Source organism: Nyctibius grandis, chromosome 9 (assembly GCF_013368605.1).
Source record: "Nyctibius grandis isolate bNycGra1 chromosome 9, bNycGra1.pri, whole genome shotgun sequence".
Lineage (NCBI taxonomy): Eukaryota > Metazoa > Chordata > Aves > Nyctibiiformes > Nyctibiidae > Nyctibius > Nyctibius grandis.
Genome location: NC_090666.1, coordinates 43,652,305 through 43,673,724, shown reverse-complemented (window position 1 = coordinate 43,673,724; position 21,420 = coordinate 43,652,305). Strand labels below are relative to the sequence as shown.

Below are 21,420 nucleotides of genomic sequence, written 5' to 3'. Positions count from 1 at the left end.
TTTTCAATTACCATTAATGGTGCTCAATGAAGAGTGTTCTGGTTGTGCGTGTGGGTTCTCTTTGGTCGCTTGGCATCTCTTTGAAAAAAATTGGATTATAGAAAAGCGTCTGAAAATCAGAAGTTGTAGTTGTCTTGGACAAAATATGTATCTTTAAAAAGAGACGTGAAGCTTTTTCTTTAGTCTTTTTATATGATTTCTGTAGTTTCCTAATGACAATTAGAAGGGTAGAGGTGCTCTTTACTGTGAATGGGCACAGACATCTGAGGAGCAGTCATTTTATATAATATGCAGAACCGGTGGCCTAGGGGACTTTGTTTATTAAACTTGTACCATTCCTAGATGTTTTAGATTTACCAAAACGTGCCTGCAAACTGAGAAACCAGAAATTTTTATAGCTGGTGTGTATGTACATTCAGAAAAATGAACGTGTTATCTTTTACTACACAAATTTTTGTTGCTTCTGTTGTCCAAGCTAACCATCATTACTAGAACTGATAGTAGCTAAATTTCTGGGCATGTTACTGACTCACAGTGTCTTATTTAGCAGGTAATTTCAAGTTTCTCATCCATAAAATATTATGGAACAGTCTTTAAGTGTATTGATGTGGTATTCACAATCCCCGCGATTTAAGCGTGTGGTACTCACAGTCAACTGTCTACGGCTCCTCTTCAGTAAGGAAGTCTCTTAACAATTGGTACAAAGTTCTTTTAAGGCCATGAGGTGTTTTATTTAGTAATCTTACGGACTGCTAAATCAATGCAGCACATATGAAATAGATTTAATACTAGCTATCACCTAGGAGTCAGAATAATTAATGGGCAGTCATCAGCCAGTGAATCAAACAGCGTGTAATCAGGTAACATGTACTATAAAACAGAATGCAAGATCATACAGATTCAAACCTGGAAGGTGGACTATTTCCATAAAAGGGAATATTTCCTGGGCAAAGAGTGACTGCAAGAAAAGTGACTTTGTTTTCCTCAAAAAATGTAGGTGTCATGTTAAACCATTTATTTTGCATGAGTTGCTAAGCATGTATCTGGATGTGAAAACGGCAATGATGTAAATTTCCTGATAGATTATGGGGCTGGGGGAGTTGTTTGAAACCCCTTTAATTAAGCTATTAATAGCAGGTAACTCCACACATTCACTTGCACTCTCACTTGTCATTCACTGGTGGGAGCAAGAGCTGGGAGGCCAGCCCTGGCCTTCTAGTCTGAAGCAAAGGCCCCCTGGCAGCCAGGGAGGTGCAGGCAAAGGCAGTCATTTTGTGTCACCGGCCGTGAACGGAATCCTGCGGCCTTGGCAGATGCAGCCACCGCTCAGACATACCTCGTGTTGAAGCCTGCGGCCCTGCGGTGACTGGCACTGTCCAGAGCTGATCCGTTGTGAGGTTCAGCAGCATCCTGGAGCTCGGCCGCCCTGAGGGGCTCCTCACCCGCCCCCTCCCCGCGCTCCGTTTCCCGCCTCGCAGCCTCCTGCCCTCAGCACAGGGACCGGCCCCCCTCGGCCCGCCTCGCGCTGACGGGGCCAGTGTCACACAGCGACAAAGCGCGCCCGAGCAGGTAAAACGATGGCGGGTGTTCTGGGGACCCAGGCCACCAACTCCGGAAAGCAGAAAGGGTTTGGACAAGAGTTGTGGGCGCGGTGGGCTAAAAGCGACATCAACGCCCGCGTACCCTCAGTGAGGGGAGCGACGGCGGCAGCGAGAGGCGGGTGAGGGCAGCAGCGCCTTCTCCCCCTCCGTCCGCGGCGCCGTGGTGCAGCCCGGAGCTGGGGGCGCCAGCTCGCGGCTGAGGGGGAAGCCACCACCCTGGGCAGGCGGGGGGGGAGGCGGCCGGGAGGCATCTGCGCGTGCGCAGCGACGCTGGGGTGTGGCGGGGCCGCGCGGCAGGAGAGCTCCGCGCGGGGCGGTCGGGGAAGGGCCCTGCGGGGGGGGGTGAAGGGGGGCGAGGGGCGGCCGTGGGGTCCGGGCGAGGCGTGGCCGGTGCCCGGGGGCGGTGAGCCGGTGTCCCTGCGGCCGGTCCCCTCAGCGCCGGGCGGGCTGAGCTGTCGCTGCCGTTGCGGAAGCGCTGCCGCGGCCTTCGGCGCCGCTGGGGCGGGGCCCTGCCCGCCTGTTGACGTGACACCGGCCGTCAGAGCTCGGGGTGAGGTACCGGCCGTTCCCCAGCCGCTTCCCGCCGGCCGCGGCGTTAGATGGTGACAGGGACGGGGCCGTCAGCAAGGCCGAGAGCTGCCGTAGCCTTGGCTTAGGAGAAAACTAATTTCTGGAGAAGGTAATGCTGTAGTGCTGAACAGCTGGTGACAGACGCTCCAGATCCCGTTGCTCCCTCAGCTGGTTTGAACTGTTGATGCCTGAAACCTGTCATTCCTCGGTTTGCTTTTCTGCAGCGAGCTCCTGGAAATACTATGACGACGAGATTAAGGTGCTTTTTCCAGCCTCATCTGTCCAGATGTCGAGCTTTGTCTGACTCTTTAGTTTCTCCTAGTTGAAAGAAGTACGTTGATTTTCTTTCTACAGATAAGAGATGTTGATGCTACTTAATCTGTTTAATAGTTTTAAAGATAATAGTAATAAAATTGGGAGAATTCTGAAGCTGAAATAGAGAGTATTCAAATATCCGATCATTAAAGAAATTGGCATGATGTTCCTGAAGGGAACAGTTATTTTCCTTTATATGTACATGTATATACACGTGTGTATGCATATATTTATACATATATGTATTTATATGTCTGCATATAGAATCATATCACAGACTGGTTTGGGTTGGAGGGACCTTAAAGACCATCCATTTCCAATCCCCTGCCACGGGCAGGGATGCCTTCCACCAGACCAGGTTGCTCCCAGCCCCATCCAACCTGGCCTTGAGCACTGCCAGGGAGGGGGCAGCCACAGCTTCTCTGGGCAACCTGGGCCAGTGTCTCACCACCCTCACAGAAAAGAATTTCTTCCTGATAACTCATCTCAATCTTCCCTCTTTCAGTTTAAAACCATTCCCTCTTGTCCTGTCACTCCATGCCTTTGTAAAAAGCCCCTCTCCCGCTTTCCTGTAGCCCCTTCAGGTGCTAGAAGGTGCTAGAAGGTCTCCCCGGAGCCTTCTCTTCTCCAGGCTGAACAGCCCCAACTCTCTCAGCCTGTCTCCAGAGCAGAGGGGCTCCAGCCCTCGGAGCATCTTCATGGTCTCCTCTGGACTCACTCCTACAGGTCCATGTGCTTCTTCTGTTGGGGGCCCCAGAGCTGGACGCAGCACTGCAGGGGGGGTCTCACGAGAATCCCCTCCCTCGCCCTGCTGGCCACGCTGCTGGGGATGCAGCCCAGGACACGGGTGGCTTTCTGGGCTGCCAGTGCACGTTGCCAGCTCATGGTGAGCTTCTCATCACCCATCACCCCCAAATCCTTCTCCTCAGGGCTGCTCTCAATCCATTCTCTGCCCAGCCTGGATTTGTGCTTGGGATTGCCCCAACCCACGTGCAGGAATATATATGAATGTGTGTGTATATTTATATGTAAAAATAAATGTGTGTGTTTATATATATCTATGAAAACACACCTGTTTGGGCTGCCTCTTAGCTCTGAAATTACTGTTTAGAATGACACACTTAAACAATAGTCTTCTGTTTTAGATAATTAGTTCAATATAAGTAGCATTGCTGATTTTGTTCAACATAAACAACTTTGAAGAGTTGTAGGCGCTTCCTTTTGGCTCTGTGCTTCCTTATTCTCAGGAAGCTTGGCTGTGATCTACAGCATGGGGAGGAACTGGTTGGAATGCAGCTTTTAGGGGCTTTCCCGGGCTCAGCAGTGTAAATCACTTGTCTGATGCTGAGATCTAAACCGGTCCCAGCAGTCTTAAGTACTGGGAAAACGTGCATGGAGTTCATCTTTTCTTTTGTTGTTTTATGTAGCAGCAAATGCAATTTCTGGAGAGGTTCAGATTCTGAGTACCCTCTCAGTATTCACATTTTGACTTTGACTTAAACGTGTTAGTATGTGATGTTTGATTACATGGAAACCGGGTCAAATCTCTGATTTGTTGTTGATGCTACTCTGATGTTTTGCCATCGCTCATGTTGCTGCCTAACTGTGAAAGGCAGCAGAAGTTTGAATAAGGTATTCAGGTCTGGAAAGGAAAATTTATCTTGGACTCTGGTCATCAAATCTTAGTGCTCATCTATGTTAGACCTGCAGATATGAATTTATTGTTTAATCTCATTCTATTCTAAAGAATATATACAATTGTCTACTCACTTATACTATAACAAATGCTCTAATGCTGTATTTTTAAAAGCAGTGTATCAGCTGTTGAATCTGCAAACTGCAAGGTGTGATTCATTGGAATGTGTTTCAGCGAGCTCTAGATGAGTATAATTTCCCGAATCTTTTTGATGCTAATTCCTGATTGTTTTTTGAGGATCAATGATGACATGCAAACATACTTTTTTGGAGCTGTAAGTGGGAAGAGAAAGAATGCTGAATACATGTGGGTATAGTTGCTGAAAGTGTTTATATAAAGTGTAAGATTATTTTTTCTATGCTCTTGGTATAGCTGAAGCATTGCTCTTGGGTCTGTACTGTACTAGCTGGATCCTTGTTTCTCCATGTGCATAAAAGCTGGTATTGCTTGTTTCCTCTTTCACTCATTACCACCACTTTTTACCAGGGCCTGCAGTGACAGGATGAGGGACAGTGATTTTAAACTGGAAGAGGGTAGATTTAGATGGGGTGTGAAGAAGAAATTATTTACTGTGAGGGTGGTGAGACACTGGAACAGAAAAGCTGTGGATGCCCCATCCCTGGAAGTGTTGGAAGGAGCTTTGAGCAACCTGATGTAGTGGAAGATGCCCATGCCCATGGCGGGGGGGTTGGACTAGGTGATCTCTGGAGATCCCTTGAACACAAACCATTTTATGGTTCTGTATTCCTGGTGCAGCCCTAATTAATGCTTTGACTGTCTTCTATAGCGCCCATTTACTCCACTAGTGTAGTGTCCAAATGATAACAAATTTGAACAGCAAACTTCTTAGCATAAATTAATTAACGAGAATAACTTGTTTTGCCACTGCTCTAAGACCAAGTAGCCACTATGTAATCTTGCATGTTGTACTGCAGAATTGCAAGTTGACATTAAAAGTTTAGATATGTTAATTCTAACCGAGTCATAAACCCCTCATCTCATTGCTGTGATTAATCTCTGATTTAAGTTGAAGATAAAACAATGCTTAGATGAAAAATCTGCCTCTGCAAATGAATTTATAATTTTTTTCCTGGAGAAGGTGTCTTGTTAAGGGAGTATGTTTCATTTATGGAATAGGAGAGAGAAGTCTAACTGTTAAACTTTTTTTCAGATATTTTTGTTGGAAGTAGATAAAATGGCGACATTAATTCACACTTTAGCAGATCATAGTGATGATGTCAACTACTGTGCCTTCTCCTCATCGTGCTTGGCTACTTGTTCCTTGGACAAAACAATTCGTGTTTATTCTTTAAACAACTTTGCTGAACTTCCATACTCGCCTTTAAAAGGTCATACGTACGCTGTCCACTGCTGCTGCTTCTCTCTGTCAGGACATGTTTTAGCTTCATGTTCCACAGATGGCACTACCATGGTCTGGGACACGCGCGATGGTCGGAGGCTTGCTGTGCTGGAGCAGCCCAGCGGCAGCCCTGTTCGAGTCTGCCGGTTCTCTCCCGAGTCCACACACCTAGTGTCAGGGGCAGCGGATGGGAGCGTAGTTCTGTGGAACATGCAGTCGTTGAAACTGTACAGGTGAGTGCCAAATACTTTTTGCCAGCCTTGTTTACAATAATATAATTTAAGTAGTATGCTGTGGTGTGTAGAAGACTTGCAGACTCACACCACTGAGGGATACCATTAAGAAACAGGAATAGGATTTAGAAGACCAAAAGATTATCATTAGGAGAGGCAGAAGTGCTGAGTCTTTTTTTTTTTTCAAGTTAAACAATGCAAACTCAAGAAGCTTTGATTTTTACTAAGTTATCTTTCATCTAAATCCTGATTTTTTAAGTTCATGGGAGTATTCTTGTTGATTTAACATGAAATCGGGATGCATTGCATACTGCGTGCATCTGGGTTCTAAACAGTGGGTCAACAAACTATGATACGTAATATACAGTTAGTGGAGCTTGACTGTGCCGTGTGCCTTATGCTGCATTACACACAGTGTTTTTAATTAAATATTTAATTACAAGGCTATTTGGAGTCCAGGAAGGTCTTAGAAGCTTGATAGTAATCCAGAAATCAAGAAGTTTGGAAACTATCGACATATCCTGAAACGATACAGTTTAAGACATAATGGTGACAGAAAGGAGTCTTGGAGCTGAGTTAGGTGTGGCGGTCAGCATTTCACGTGGGTTTCCAATAAACATTTGAGACAAAGCAAATGAGCATTTTTAGTGATGTTGCACAGTTGAAGGCTTGAACCTTAGGGTGATCTTCAAAGTCCTCCTCTACATCTGTATTTCAGTAAAGTGTTCAGGCCAGTTGTTGTAATCTGTACTTAGGCAAGACATGATTTAGGTTTTAGAGCAGCAATTACACAACGTCTCTCTAAAATTAGGAAAGAAGTTAAGAATTTGAGAGAATTGATGAGATGTTTCGAACAGGATGAGGGAGCAGCCATTTCTGAAAGCCAAACTTGTTTGGTTTTGGTCATCTCCCGTCAAGCATGTTACTGCTTTTGTGGCCTCTCTACCTTTGCCTTCCACAGCAATGATTTAGATGGGAACTGTAAAATTTTTAAAAATTTATATATTTATATAAATTTATATATTATAGTTATCTATTTCTATAAATTTCTGTATTATAGTTATCTGAAATAGTGTAAATCTGGAAACCTGTCCATAAACAGAATTCTAGTAGATTTTTGCCCCCTTGTTGTTTGCAATGCTTACAGAAACACTGAAATGGTGGTTTTGTTTTCAGAGAATAAAGAGGTATTGATTATGTATTGTTTCTTAGTTTTATCTTGAAGAAGAATTGTATATTTCAGTTATTGGTGTTCTGAACTCTAAGGGTTTATCTATTTTGAGGTATTACTACTGAAGAGGTTCTTCTTTTTTATTCAGAGTACTTGTTATTGACAGGGAAAACCCCAGAAATGAAAAAGTAATTTCTTACAAGTATATGCTGTTAATGTATGCGCTGATGTATGTTTTAGACTTACATCTTTAATTTACTCCTGGTTGAATGGTGGACGTATAATGACCATGTAGAAACTATATTGTTGTTTTAAGCAGAAATTTTTCTGCTTGGATGTTTCCATTGTAAAGAAACAAGAAAGAGCTTGAACATTCCAAACCTGTCCCCTTCACTTCACTTTTAAAAGTTTATTTCAAAGTGTTAACATGCAAACAGTAGTCAGCTTAACTTTAATTGTATGTATTTTGGGATGTATGTGTATAGATAGTTTCAGCAGGTGAGAGACTCTCGGGAAAGTTTATTGACTTGACTTCTGTGGCATTAAGTTTGACACCTCTGGCAGTTAATAGAATTTCTATCAGCAAAAGAGAATGAGCAGCTGTTCTACAAAATACATCAGAGTAAATAAGACTGACATTTCTTGCTGTATGAGTGTTGCTTATGGCTGTGGTTTTTTTCCTGCACTTAAAGATTCAGCTATGCATGCTGGGCCAGATCTACTGTCCACTAAAAGGACTGAGACACTTTTAGTGGACTTTAGGTTACTATCAGATGACCGAGGATTGACCACACTTCCATATCTGCTAGGAATTGGTTTTTAAGATCAGTTTTACAAAGTGCTTTGGCTGTCTTTGTTGAAATATAGAAATAATTTTTTTTACATTGCTTTCTCTTGTGTACAAGTTCCTCTCCCTTCTGTTACCGGGTTCCAAAGTGCAAAACTTAGAACAGTTTGGCTTATTGTATCAGATTGCGTTTTAGAGATCACTTCTTTAGAGCACTACTTATTCTAAATTCACATCCCATGTACTCTTGCTTTTCAGATCGGGGAATGTTAAAGATGGTTCTTTGGTGGCCTGTGCATTTTCTCCTAATGGAAGTTTCTTTGTCACTGGATCATCGTGTGGTGATTTAACCATTTGGAATGATAACATGAGATGCCTGTGTAATGAAAAAGCGCATGATCTTGGCGTTACCTGCTGTGATATTTCTTCACAGCCAATTTCTGGTTAGTTACTTGTCTCGTCAAGGGAGGAACATGGGAAAAAAGAGTTATTTTATTTCTCTCTAGCTGTTGTTTTCATATTCTTTTTGTCATCAGTGCTTAAGATAAAAATGACAGGGGGAAGACCTGATGTTTTAGAATATTCTGAATATTCTTAAGTAAAAGTTGTGGTCAGGTTCATGATGAGGTATGTACTAGGTCAACAAACAAGGTCATTAGCATGCTTATGATAGCTTTCACTAGCCAATTATCCTGTCAGAGTTTTGGAAAATGTCTGGGTAGTGTCTGTACATGAAGCCTATCTCCTGGGGCTAACAAGGGTGTTAGAAGATGCAGTGCTTGATTATCATTCCCACTTTACTCTTTCATATTTTGGTTCCCCAAGGAGCAGGACTGGATTAAAGCAATGCAGGGAACTGTAAACCTAATAAACTGAATGAGCTGTGGGATGTGAGCAGATAGACTGTTTTCCTGCGCCTGACTTTCTCAGCTGGAGGAATTTGGGGGAGCAGTGAGCCCAGAATCTCATGTTTCCCACTAAGATGTGGTACTGTTCAAATGTCTTACAGCTGTTTTAGCTGACCTCACTGTATAGGTTGCACTTCAATTTTGTCACTACGTGCTTCTTCACGTAATAAATAAATAAATAGAAGAAGATCTGCCACAGTCATAGTAGCTCTGATTGTTCCTGTGAACAAACAGGTCTATGTGTACTAGGATTTTTATTATGATAACCATATGAAATGAAAATATACTTTATGTGGTGGAAGAATGGAGATGAAAACTCTGGGGTTATTTTGTAAGACACTTAACAGTAAATATTGTGACAGTCCTGGTAACTACAGAGCTGGAAAGGTCAGCCCTTAAAATGTCTGTTAGGATTTTCTGATTTCCAGCCTTAATGCTGGTGATTCTTGTAGGAATTCTAAGACTTGGTACTGGCAGAGGTAATGCCACTGAAGGATTGTTATGGTGACTTGTGTCAGGCTGGTATGCCAGCTCAGTGGAGTAGAAGAGCAGAAATAATTTGACACAGGATTTAAGAATAAATAAAAAAAATTGATAAAGGGCTGAAGCAACACATTTAGGTGGAGCATGATAATTCAGAAATGTTCATATCCACTGAATAAAGAGGGGAAAGCTATAAAACTATTACTGTTTTATTACTGTTCTATCAATGCAGTGTTTCTCGAGTGGTTGGCTTGACTGCAGTCATGAAACATCACTTAGTTTATAAAAATGAAAAGTTGAACATTTAAAATTATGAAAATAGCCGGTCAGTTACTCTGAAATTTTGTATATGCATATGTGGTTGAGTTTGAGAACTACTGAACTGTAGAAGAAATTGATATAACCATATAATTTAGGCTAAAAGACTATCTTGTTGCACTCAGTAGACAGAGGAATCAGACATTTACCATCAAGAAAACTTGAAGTATGAGCCCAGTTCTGGTCTTTATCTACTTGTTCAGGAAACAGTATAACAGTGATACTCATTTCTTACTTCTAAATGGTTTTAGAAGTTCTGCAAGTATTTTTATTAACACTTCTAAAGTAGTACTGAGATTAAGGAAATGTACCAAATTACAGTGAAAAATGCTGATATAGTTTACTGGTGTGATGTTATTTTCAGTGCTTCTGATTCACATTAATATATTTGGATTTTATCAGATGGTGAACACGGATTCAGATACTTCCAGATGGCTTCTTGTGGTCAAGATAATCAGATCAAACTCTGGCTTATTTTGTTTGCAGATTTCTTAGGTGTGTATAGTGATGGTTTTTTCATATTCCAGTGTCTTACGTCTTTAGTGACAATTCACATCTAAGATCAAATTTATACTGCTGTCATGGATTCACAGCCAAACTAGCAAGTAGGAAGTTTTCTTTTGATTGTTTAACAGGAGAGCAGCTAAGGCATGCAGCACTTTGTGACCTTGGGCCCTGTAGATTTTATTTAGTGATCTATTTATGAATAATTGTAAAAGTAAAGATTTCAACAGTATTTCACCCAGTTCCCTCAAACGTAATGTTATGATAAACATTTGGGTTTAATTAGCATTTTTATCTTTTGGTAACCAGTAACGTTTCTACTGTGGCCTTTGAGCAGGTTGATAGATTGAAACCTCTTAAGCTCCCAGGCCAGGGAGAAGTTTCCTTTCACCTCTCAGTACATCTTGGCCCTTGAGCAGGAGCTGGAGAAATGAAAAGTGTTGGCTACTGCTGAAACTGCAATGTGGATGTGTGACTGCTCTATGGAGACTAGGCAGATGGCCAGAACCAGCTTCAGTGGGTGGTTTTTTGTAATCTCTTTTATATAGAAGTCTATAAGGATGAGTGTTGTGTGTACAGATACACATTTAATTATCTAACACACTGTTAGACATGCTAAGACTACAAAGTGAGGAAGTCAGAAATGTTAAAATTAAGTTGTCTCTGTGATCTTTTATCCCCATTTTTGTAGACAGTATGTCACAGAGTCACATCTTCTGTGCAGCTTTATGCTTCTAAAAGCAGCTTGTCTTGTACGTTGTCAAATATGTCCATATGTAATAATTTACTTTTTGTATTTTTAGGTGTTGAATTAAAATATAAATACACACTGACTGGACATTCTGCCCCAGTTCTGGCTTGTGCGTTTTCTTATGATGGGCAGATGTTAGTTTCAGGGTAAGCAGTATCTTTTACTTGTTTAAATTTAATGCAGATGGCTGTCCAGGTTCACGCTTCCGTGTTGTAAAACAGAAGGTTCAAAAGAGTTGGAGATTTCAAAGTATATTTCCAATAATTAAGGAATTAGGTCTGTGACCTCCAGAACTATTGAAGTGTCTTTCCAATTGGTCTGTGTCTTGTGGGTGATTGAAATCCAGGGTGTTGCAAGCTTTGTTCTCCTGAGTTTTGTAATAAGATTCATGATTTCCTGGTTTTGGGGCATTTATGTGGCCTTTCATGTGGATACTGTAGCATCTATTAAAAATACAACTCGAGACTGCAATCTTACCATCTTTGGGACAAGAGGGTGATGAGGGAGTTGCCACTGTCATTGCAAGGTCACTCTTACGTTTGATAAAGACCTGGGAGGGTGGAGGTGGTGGGAAGATTCCCGATGACTGGAAAGATGCAGATGTCACACCGAGAAGGGCAAGGTGGAGGATCCAAAGAGCTGCAGGCCAGTCAGCCTAACTCCGGTCTCTGGGAAGGTTACGGAGCAAGTCCTTCCAGCGGGCTTGGAAGCCATGTCCAAGCACCGCGAGTCTGGGGAGAGCAGCAGGAACTGGACAAGGGCCAACTGAGCCTGACCCACCTGCCTGCCCCCCGCGGTGAGAAGGCTGGCTGGGTCAGTGAGGGGAGAGCGCGTTCTACGCCTCGGCCTCAGCAAGGCTTTTGACACGGTCTCCCAGTGTAGTCATAGAGCCAAACTGGGGAGAAACAGATGAGAAAAGTGGGCGGTGAGTTGTGTGGGAAAATGATGGGACTGTCGGGCTCAAGTGATTGTTGGTGATCAGCAGCACAAAGATAAACTGGCGGCTGGTTACTAGTGGCTTTCCTCAGGGATCAGCCATTGAAAGAGGAAATTGTAAATCAGGTAGATGTACTCATTCATGGTTTTATGAATATTAATGACTGTATGCTTTTATTCTCCACTTCTCATGAGAAGTGCTTAATCACTTCTAAACTAAGTGGCAACTTGAAATAACAAATAAAATGATTCAACGCTAAATTTTAATTGTCTTTTTTACGAAGACTTTCTAAACTGAAACAGAAAAACTGATGTCTTGCAAAGGAAAACGAAAAGACTACAATAGCCAGCAAATAAAACTATACAAACCCCAGGAGACAACAGCTTGCTTTGACATTTTGCTTTGTATTCTTTTTAGGGGAGTCTTTTTCAGTATTTGCAGATCATTATGAATGTTTGTGATCTAGAGTTATTTTATTTTCTGTTAGACATGTGGATTATTGTTTTTGCTTATATTGTCGTAAGTGAAATGTCTATCCCATAAAGTCTTTCAGGAAACACTGCTGTCATGGTAAGTAACTGTGCAATTTGTATTTAATGAAATATTTTATGTATTGATTGCATTGCACCACTGTATTTTATGTGTTGCATTGCAATACTTCCTCTAGCTTGCTTTGCAAATTAAAAGGTTTCAAAAATAAATAGAAGTGCTGAGAGGAGATCGTGGATAGCCAGATCCTGTGCATCTGCTTTACAGATACTGCTTGCAAAGGCACAAAGTAGGTATGGTACAGACAGTGGAGAGCAGTGGGAGCAGGGGCCAGATTGCGTAAGCACTGTGCAAACCCTCTGCATCAGAAATTCTCATGAAGTGCAGCGTTTTCATATTTAACTGTTGTTTTTTACATCATGCTGGAGGTACAGCTAATCAGTGGTGGTGTCTTAAGGTGGGCACGGGTGGAGGGGATTTAGATATCTGAGCTTTTAATGAAGTGGTCTTAAACTATCTGTTCTTATTTTGTTTGTGGAAAAGGTTTTTTCTTCCTCTTAATTAAAAATAGTTTCCTTTGTCCTCTCTGCATCATTTTAATGTTGATGTGTCTTTTTTTAAAGGTCTGTGGACAAGTGTGTCATAATATACGAAACTGTAAGTATAGCATAGTGCAAGATCATTCATTGGATTGTTGTCCTTAAATACCAGCACTGCTTATGCAGTGTCTTATCAATGTAAATAAATATTAAAGAACAGAAACAATATCAACCCAAAATATTTACTGTGCATTTGGTGGTGGGGGAAGGAGTTTGAGGAAAAACATCTCTTGAGAATTTACCAGTCTTTCTCACTTTTTATTTACATTTTTTTGAGGAGTTTTTTATTTGCTTTCTCTACAGTAGAGTATTATTTGATGAATTCTGTACTTACAAGTGATCTTCATATTGAAGTAGAAGGACTTCTGTTATCCTAAATTTATCTTAGCTTCCAAAGCAAGAAGGACTGTAGCTTTTGAGATAAAATGCAAATGGCGACCGTAGAAATTTTTTAGTTATTTATATATAAAGTACAGATAAAATAGAAGGATAAAATAGAAGCATAATAAAGAATTCAATAAAATTTTTATGTTAAATACAATGTCTTTTCTTTAAAATATATTGTTTGGGCATTTTCTATAATACTGTTGTTACATCCTTTGTGGTTCACCTGTAAATGGTATTTACCTTTAGTACTTTATAATATTAAAAAGAATAATAGTTTTGCTGAAAATGAAGGATGAACAAATGTTAAACTTCTCCAGCTTGCTCTGCACGTACTATTGTACTGATACAATTTTTCAATTAGGGTTAAACTTTTTCACCAAAATCACTAATTTGATACCTTCCCAATTTTTGGCCCAATTATTTTAGTAGTTTGGAGCTTACACAAGTATGTAAGAAGTCCCCTAGATTTTTGGAACCCCAGAAAATTGAAGGATGCAGAAAACGCCAGCATAAGTATTTCTTAATACTGTTTGTCAGCTTTTGTGGCCTTAGGTTTTTACCAAATGGGACAATAACTTGTATAGCTGTTGAGGAGAAGTGGGACAATGAACCTTCGTGGGAGAGAGAGAGATTTCAACGTAAAAAAGGGCACTTTCCTCATGATGGATAGCTCAAAAAACTGGAGTGCTGACCGATCCATTAGTGATGCAGAATAACTGTGCTCTTCATCGTTCCACTCTGTCTGTACCTGTCAAAGAAATAGTATCTTTCAGAAGAAGGAGAATCTTTCAAATCATAAGTTAAAACTCTGGAAATTCAGGAATTTCTTTCAGTAGCATCTGTAATTTTGAAAGGCAGTGTACAAATGAGTGAATGTTCTTTTTATTCTCTGAGATTTAAAATCACAAATATTCTTTTACAGAGTACTGGCAATACCCTTCATACTTTGTCTCAGCATACCAGGTAAGAATTCGGTATGATTATTCTGGTTTACTGTTAATAAATAAAAGAAATTAAATCCTTTTCTTGTGAATTTTCACACATTATTTTTATTTGTAGATATGTTACAACTTGTGCTTTTGCACCGTGTAGTCCGTTACTTGCCACAGGCTCAATGGATAAAACTGTGAACATATGGCAGTTTGACCTTGAGCAACCCTGTGAAGAAGGTTAGTGTGTGAAGTATTTGTAATCTGTTCTTTAAATTTAAAGCACAGTATTGCTGAACACCATCTGAAGATGCAAAAAAACCACTTTTTCCTACATGCAGGTAGTTTGTAACCTCAGGATTATGTGCACGTTATTTATCTTTTCCCTGAATTGATCTTATTAATGTCCTACAGAGGTATTCTCTGTTTGGTTTTTAAAGAAAAGATACACTAGAAGGATTTTAATTTTATTAATCTGCAGTATCTTCTTTTCTGATATTCTCCATTTCTTACTCTCTTACTCATCTCTCAGAGATGAATAGTATTCCCAGAGTGCTGAAAGACTTTTTGGACAAGTATCATGGGCAATGAGTTAAACAGAAAATATACTAATTGCAAGCATAATTGTCAACAAGAAACACAGCATACCAGTTGTTATAGGTGAAAAAACCAGGATAATTAATGTTACAAAATATATCAGCACCTAAAGTATGTGGAACAAAGGTACATAGATCTTTGTTCAAAGTGCAAGAGTGAGTCTGGACTTCGGTCTGCTTTTCTAAAGAGGTGCGAGACTTGGTTTCAGTGTCTGCTGATGCTTTTCTGTCTTTTAGTTCAATTCAGATTTGACAGATGGGTAGGCATCTAAGATTAAATTCCTCTTAACTTTGAAGATTGATAGGTAAAAGACAAATCCAAATTATTGCCCCCCCTGAAGTAATGTCTAATAAACATTTCTTTTATTAGATGTTGGGGAATGTGCTCTGAGAGCACTTGAAAAACAGCGTTCATTACTGCCAGGGTTCTTAGAACTGGGTTTTTTTCATTGTTTTTGGGAGGAGAGGGGAGTGGTGGTGGTGGTTTTTTTTAACTGTCTTTTATCTTTCCTTACCAAAGGAAATACTGCAGAAAACGAATCTAAGGTGGCTGTTGAGGACTGGTCAGAGGATGACGTTTCAGCCTGGCTTTGTGCACAAGACTTAGCAGACTTCGTTGGGCTTTTCAAAACGAATAACATTGATGGCAAGGAACTGCTGCATCTTACTAAAGAAAGTCTGACTAATGAATTAAAAATTGGTAAGAGTATAGAAATCCAAATAGTTTTTAATCTTTAGATTACGTGTGAAATGTTGGAATGAACACAAGTTAGGAGTTCCATATGTGGATTTTTTTTAACCTGAAATGCATTTTTATTTCATTACCAGTGCTGATAAAAACCCCTAATGTCACATTTATCCACAGTACTCTGTGTGTGTGTGTGTTTGCTTACACCTTGAGACATAAAATGCACTTCCACCAACAATGCCGTGTTAAGGGGGCTTACATGCTCTTGTTTCTATTTTCCTTTTTAGATCTTGTATCATTAAGCTGTGGAAAAGGAATTTCAGCTTTTGTGTGTACTTACTGATTCTGACTTTAGTAAAGAGGGTACTCTATAGGTTTTCCTATCAGTCTGCAAAAGTGCCATCTTTATAATACTATGTGGTCAACTACCTTGAATTTAACAGTGAAATTCTTCAGTGTACTGTTACTATAATAGAAAAACACAACGTATGTTTTAGTTTTTAGTTATTTTGGAGATGAAGCATTTGATGTTGACATTTAGTGAGGATGAAGCAAAGCTTGCCTGGCTCAGACACTTTATAATTCACCAGGTGTCCTAGTTAACACATTGTCCTGTCACTTTATTGCAAAACTGTGATTACATTTTAGAAGGAATCGCAAGGAAGTGGCGTATTAGTAATGATCAGTAATGATTCTACAGCGGTGATTCTGAAACAAGAAATTTAAGAATGGTGAGCTACACTGGAACTTTCTGAATATAAGTTCTCTGTTCATTTTGATGGCTAGATTAGATGGTGTAAATTAGGTGCTGGCGTGTTTGCCAAAGTGAGAAGAAGTATAGCAAAAGGCTATTTAGGAAAAATTGCCCATGTGATTAAGATTGTAGAATATGCCCTCAAAATCCAGTTACAACTACAGAATTATTTAGTTCCTTTTTTGCCTTTCTTCCCTTTGGTTATATTCTTAAGTTTTCTTCATCCCAAACTGATCTCGTAGATCTTTACAAAATTGCCATGCAAACTCTTCCTAAGAATAAGCATGAACTCTTATTGTATTTCAGTTCTTACACTGCCTTTGTCTTTACATATGTCATTATATAATCTTTATTAAGGAAATGTAGGTTAATTGTTTTCTTTTGCATATATTTTTCTTACTCTGTGACATCTTTTGTCTTTGCTGACTAAAATGACTTGCGTAACAGTGTGAGTTTCATCCCTTTGCCCACCCTGTTTGAGGCAGCTGATGTGTTGTCCAGTAGAGCTGGAAGCACTGGTGTGTTAAAGGCAGTCTCCTTGGCAGCCTGCAGATGGAGGAGAGCAGTTGACTGTTGTATCAACTCTTTATTTTAGTACTGAAGACAGAAAACTAGCCAGAGTAGGAACTAGTATTTACCACTACTAGGTGGGAAGAAAGAAATTGTGACACATTACACCTGTAGGTGTTTTGACATAAAACAGTTTTTAAAGGGAGGAACGTTTTATACTGCTTCAAGATGAAGATTAATGATATCTGGGATGCATTTCCAATCTTGACAGGTTAAAATTGTAGTGTGACAGTTTATAGAACTGTAAAATCACTTTTCTCATTGTCAGATTTCTTTTTTCCTCTTCTGCTCACAGTTAGGTTGGAAAGAATGGCTGCTGTCTCACACATAGATACGGCTCTTTTTTCAGATTCACAGTTTGTATCCTCTCAGACATAGCTTACAGGAGGAGCTGTTCCATGTTTTACCAGGCACAGAGGTGAGGCTGACTGGTTCATAGGTCCCAGGGTCCTCCTCTTTACTATTTTTAAAAATGGGTCAATCAAACTGTAACTCAAACTGAGGAATGGAGCCCCTACAACTGGCATGTGGTTTAATTCGTGGTGCTGCATGCTTCCATTCTGTAAATTGGCACTCATTGTTACCACTTACAGTGAAGGTGAACGCATATATTAATGGTGGCCTGAATTCAAGAAGTAGGAACGTGGTTCTGGATCTCCAGTAAAAGAGTCACAAGAACTCGTAAGGCCTGGATGCAAAGTCTCAGAACCTCTGTGTGAGTCTAACTCTGTGTGTGTTGTGCAGACATGCCTCAAAGGTAGAACATTAAATATATGCTAGTAAGCTTTTACTTGAGCGAATGGTTCTACTTTGTGGGGTTTTTTTCTTCAATTATGCAGTGCAAAGAGTGTAAGGAACAGGGGCCAGAACCTCTTAATGGGGTCTTCTGATCCTGCTACAGTGTCCGTGGATTTTGCTGTCCTGCTTGATGTAATATTCTGCTAGAAGAGCTGTTGATGCGTCCACTTGGGAAGTGAGAAAGGTGGCCTTGATGCTGCACAAGAGGCACGCTGGCATCCAGACTGCCCTGTGCCTAGGGGCAGCACTAAACCACTGAGCTATCCCACAGAGAGCTGGGAGTGAATACCACACCCTTCTTGTTCTGTGCAGTGCTACACCAACAGCAGAGCCCCTTGTGTCAGTGTGCTCAGCCTCACTGGAGCCAGCCTTTTTGGGAGGTGAAGCAATGTCTGAATGCTTCCCTCCTGATCTGTGACAAATTTAGCACTTTATGTCCATAACGGTGACATAAATATGTCCTTGTGCCAAACCTGGCCCCAGGGTGGTGAGTTCTCACTCGGGTGCTTTGGTGGTAGGCAGTCTTCTGCTTGGAGGTGATGATGGCACTTGTGCACTCTCATACCCTCACAGAGCTATTTATATAGTCCACTTTCAGGGAGAACCACTGCTATCCTCACTCTGCCTGTGTTATCTGCCGTTAGGTTGCACATGCAGTGCTGTGCGTGATGCTGTGAGGCACCAACTAAACTGCTGTTCTGCCAGGTAGCCACGTCTTTGCAGCAATGTTGCATTTGTTCCAGGGTTTGTTTTCATCACTCCACAAAGTTATCGTTAGCCAGCAGGAGCGACGTGCTGTAGCTGAGCTGTGGTGGCCAGGGCTGTCTGTGGATTTTCCTGTATCAGGTGGGGGTGGCGAGATGGAGCTGTGTCTGCTGTAACACAACTGCTAATTAATGCAAGAGCTGACCTCTTTGCCTGACATGTCTGTGTTGTCCACTTCACGTGTGAATAACTTTCCAGAGTCTCTAGGCCTGCGCAGTAAAGTCCTCCAGAAAATTGAAGAACTGAGGCTGAAAATGATCCCTGTTTCCGTTACTATCCCTGATGAGTTCTTATGTCCTATAACAAGGGAGCTCATGAAGGATCCTGTCATTGCAGCAGGTATGTCTTCAAATGGCATTGACTAAAATGAATGACTTCAGGGTAAAGAAAGATAGGTGTGGGAACACAAAAATGGGCATATCATCAGTTGTAGACAGAAAAACTATGCTAAATAGCTGTTGCAACAAAATAGAACTGTGGTAAATGTTTGTTTGATTTGCCAAATTACAGCTCTGATACAGAGAAAAACACTGTATCAAGCAAGTCACTTAGTGTCAGCTCTGCTGATGAGGCTGTATAGTTTGTGGTTGGTTTTTTTTTTTAATGTTCCTTCCTGTTTTAGTGTGGGATAGTTTCATTGACAAGCTGGAAGTTGCTGCCTGTCACTATTCACATGTATATTACAAAATCAAACAGGCATTTTAAAGAAAAACTGTTGCCCTTTTAAAATAAAATGTTCACAGTGTGTGTGAGCTCAATTATAGTATTTACTATCTAATAGATACTGCCTGTGTGCCCGTCAGTATTACACCGCTGTCCTGAACACGGGATTCCTCTGCTTTGCAGAGCACAGGGTGGCCCTAGCTGGGAGTTCCTCACACTGCTTTGTTTTTATAGAAGCTGATGAGTAACAGCAGAAATGTTAGCGAGTGCAGCAGGAGAGAGGTTGGTTTGTGGCAAGCCAGGTGAAGGGAAGTACAGTTATGTGCTGTTTGGAAATTCATGTTCATTCGGTAGCTCCTGCACCACAGACCTGACGTCCCTGTGGTGTGAACACAGCTGACTGCAGCGAGTGGGCAGTTGTGCAGAAGTGAGCTGGGTATTTTGGTCAGTCCGATAAGCTTTAGTAAGAGTTAGGTAAAACTTTTATGCCCCTGTGCTATGCAGAATTTAAGGAAAAACAAAAAGAAGGTAGAATGCCAAACTGTGTTTCTTTTACTCACATGATCAGCCTAAATAACTTGTGGTTTTTTTTGTTGTGTTTTTTTTTTCCAGGCTCAGTAAGTGGCTCATAGTCAATAAAGCAGAAGGAAATAAAAGTGTAGCCCTGTGTTAGAGGAGGGGTGGAGGACACGGGCTTGTATTGTTTCATCAGACAGAGGGGTGACAGGGGGACACAGAGGGTGTAGGTTATTCCTCTGTTTCTGTTCTGTAACAGCTTTTTTTTTCCTACTGCCTGGAAGAGCTGAAGCCCTGACCGGGGCTGGGTTCGTGCCCACAGCAGGGCTTGGGCGGCCGGCTAAGGGCCAGCACTGGTCATCGCTGATCTCTGCAGGGTGCCAGTCTTTAATTAGCCACTGGATGTTAATGAGCCTTTACTTCACATTATGGAGCATTCAAACTGAACAGAAAGTCTTATTTAACATGTGCCTAATGTATTTTGGTGCTTTGCAGTCAGAGATAGAAACATGAGACTAGCCTGAACTGTTTATATTCACAGTGTTGTCTTTTTTTTTTGCTAGAAAGGGTTCCTGAGGTGAAAATTATTTAAAAAAAAAAAAAATTACTCAAGAACTTTAGCTCCAGCTAAATGGAAATAGTTGTTTAAATTGTGATTAATAGTTTTATTAACCAATGGTGTGCAGTAACTGGAACACCAATCTGCCATTTATACATTTTTTTTGGATTTGTTTTCTTTTTTGGCAGGGAGTTCTCCCACCCTTTGGCATTTTTTTTTTTAACTAACTGACATGCTGGTTTTATTGCCAGCTCTGTGTCACGTACAGTGATGGTTCAGCTCTCCCCTTGGCCTTAAGTAGCAAATATAACCATTGTGATATATTTCTGTAAGTACTGGGGAGGGGAAGAGCAGCACTTGCAAGCACTTGGTGAGGCTTGACAGTGTCTGGTACGGTGTCTTTAGAGTAATTTAGAACTAAACATAACAAACAGAGCCAGGCTGCACTTGCAGGCAGCTTGATGAGCACCAGCTGATGGAGTAAGCACTGGTATAAAAGCCTCTGTCAGTGCAGTTTCCTGGCTAGTCACCTCCCTGTTTCAGTGTTTCTTTCTTACTTAGTGTAATTTAAAAAGTTGAACCAAAATTTGATCTTAATACTGCTGTATAAAGTTTTATTGTAACAGAGTTAACTATGTAATTTGAAATAGATGTATGAGTTTATGGTAAAGCTTTCACAGACCATGCAATTTTTCTATATTGCAGTTTTCCCATATCTCCATTTTCCTGTTTGGAAAAACCAATTCCCTTACCCCCCTTTTAAATTTAAGTAGCTAAAATCTGTTCAGTGTAACAGCGCCCAACCCCCTGTAACAAGCTTTGGATGATGGTTTCTTTGTAGATGGCTACTCCTATGAGAAGGAAGCAATTGAGAACTGGATCAGCAATAAAAGACGCTCGAGCCCCATGACAAACCTTCCTCTCCCCTCTCTCATGCTTACACCGAACAGGACACTAAAAATGGCGATCGGCCGCTGGCTCGAGGCGCAGCAGAAATACAGTAAAACCACTTAGTTCTGAGGCTGTTTGTTAAAATTAATAGAAATAAAATTGTATGTAGCTAAAGGAAATAAATTTTTTTTATTTCCAACTGTTTCTGTCCTCATCTGTGCTGTCGTTTAAATGTCTGTTAGAAAGAAAATCTTCGCTGGTGGAAGCTCCCAGAAAATTACTGAAAAACATCTAAGTTATGGTAATTTTACTTTGTGGTATTTCTGTTTAAGAAATGAAGTATTCAGATGCACAGTTTTTCAAATAAAATTTTCTTAAAATTTTCACTACATTAATGAGTTTTGAGTCTTGACAATGCCAAGTTAGTCTTTCAGAAGATAAGAAATAGCAAAGTATGTAATCTGCATTTCTCTTTCTAATTTAAAAAAACAAAAAAATTTGTCTTTGTTCTCTATTACTGAACACATAGTTGGAACAGTTGGGAGTTTCTCCTGTAACCATCAGTGACTGCATGTCATCCTA

The 21,420-nt window shown here is 40.8% G+C and overlaps 1 protein-coding gene across 5 annotated transcripts; it reads left to right on the top strand.

The window, feature by feature from the left end:
• The first annotated feature begins 1,993 nt into the window (after window positions 1–1,993).
• On the top strand, window positions 1,994–21,185 carry WDSUB1 (WD repeat, sterile alpha motif and U-box domain containing 1). 5 transcript variants are annotated; one of them, XM_068408287.1, is made up of 12 exons: window positions 1,994–2,280; window positions 2,396–2,502; window positions 5,601–5,775; window positions 7,992–8,176; window positions 9,845–9,937; window positions 10,750–10,843; window positions 12,747–12,780; window positions 14,032–14,072; window positions 14,169–14,278; window positions 15,155–15,334; window positions 18,408–18,548; window positions 20,789–21,185. In XM_068408287.1, the coding sequence occupies exons 3-12, from the start codon at window positions 5,612–5,614 to the stop codon at window positions 20,959–20,961; spliced, it is 1,215 nt and encodes a 404-aa protein (XP_068264388.1). In that variant the 5' UTR covers window positions 1,994–2,280; window positions 2,396–2,502; window positions 5,601–5,611; the 3' UTR covers window positions 20,962–21,185. The 5 variants fall into 5 exon arrangements, with proteins under 5 accessions (XP_068264388.1, XP_068264386.1, XP_068264385.1 ...); XM_068408285.1 differs by having other exon boundaries at window positions 5,354–5,775; XM_068408284.1 differs by having other exon boundaries at window positions 1,994–2,430; window positions 5,354–5,775.
• The last annotated feature ends 235 nt before the right edge of the window (window positions 21,186–21,420 follow it).

What these genes read in the sequence shown, in the direction of transcription:
- WDSUB1 (XM_068408284.1), top strand. Translation starts at nt 2,356, where the DNA reads ATGCCTGAAACCTGTCATTCCTCGGTTTGCTTTTCTGCAGCGAGCTCC. An exon ending in TGAGCAACCCTGTGAAGAAG is followed by an intron (nt 14,279 to 15,154) that starts GTTAGTGTGTGA and finishes TCCTTACCAAAG; the next exon opens with GAAATACTGCAGAAAACGAA. An exon ending in GACTAATGAATTAAAAATTG is followed by an intron (nt 15,335 to 18,407) that starts GTAAGAGTATAG and finishes ATAACTTTCCAG; the next exon opens with AGTCTCTAGGCCTGCGCAGT.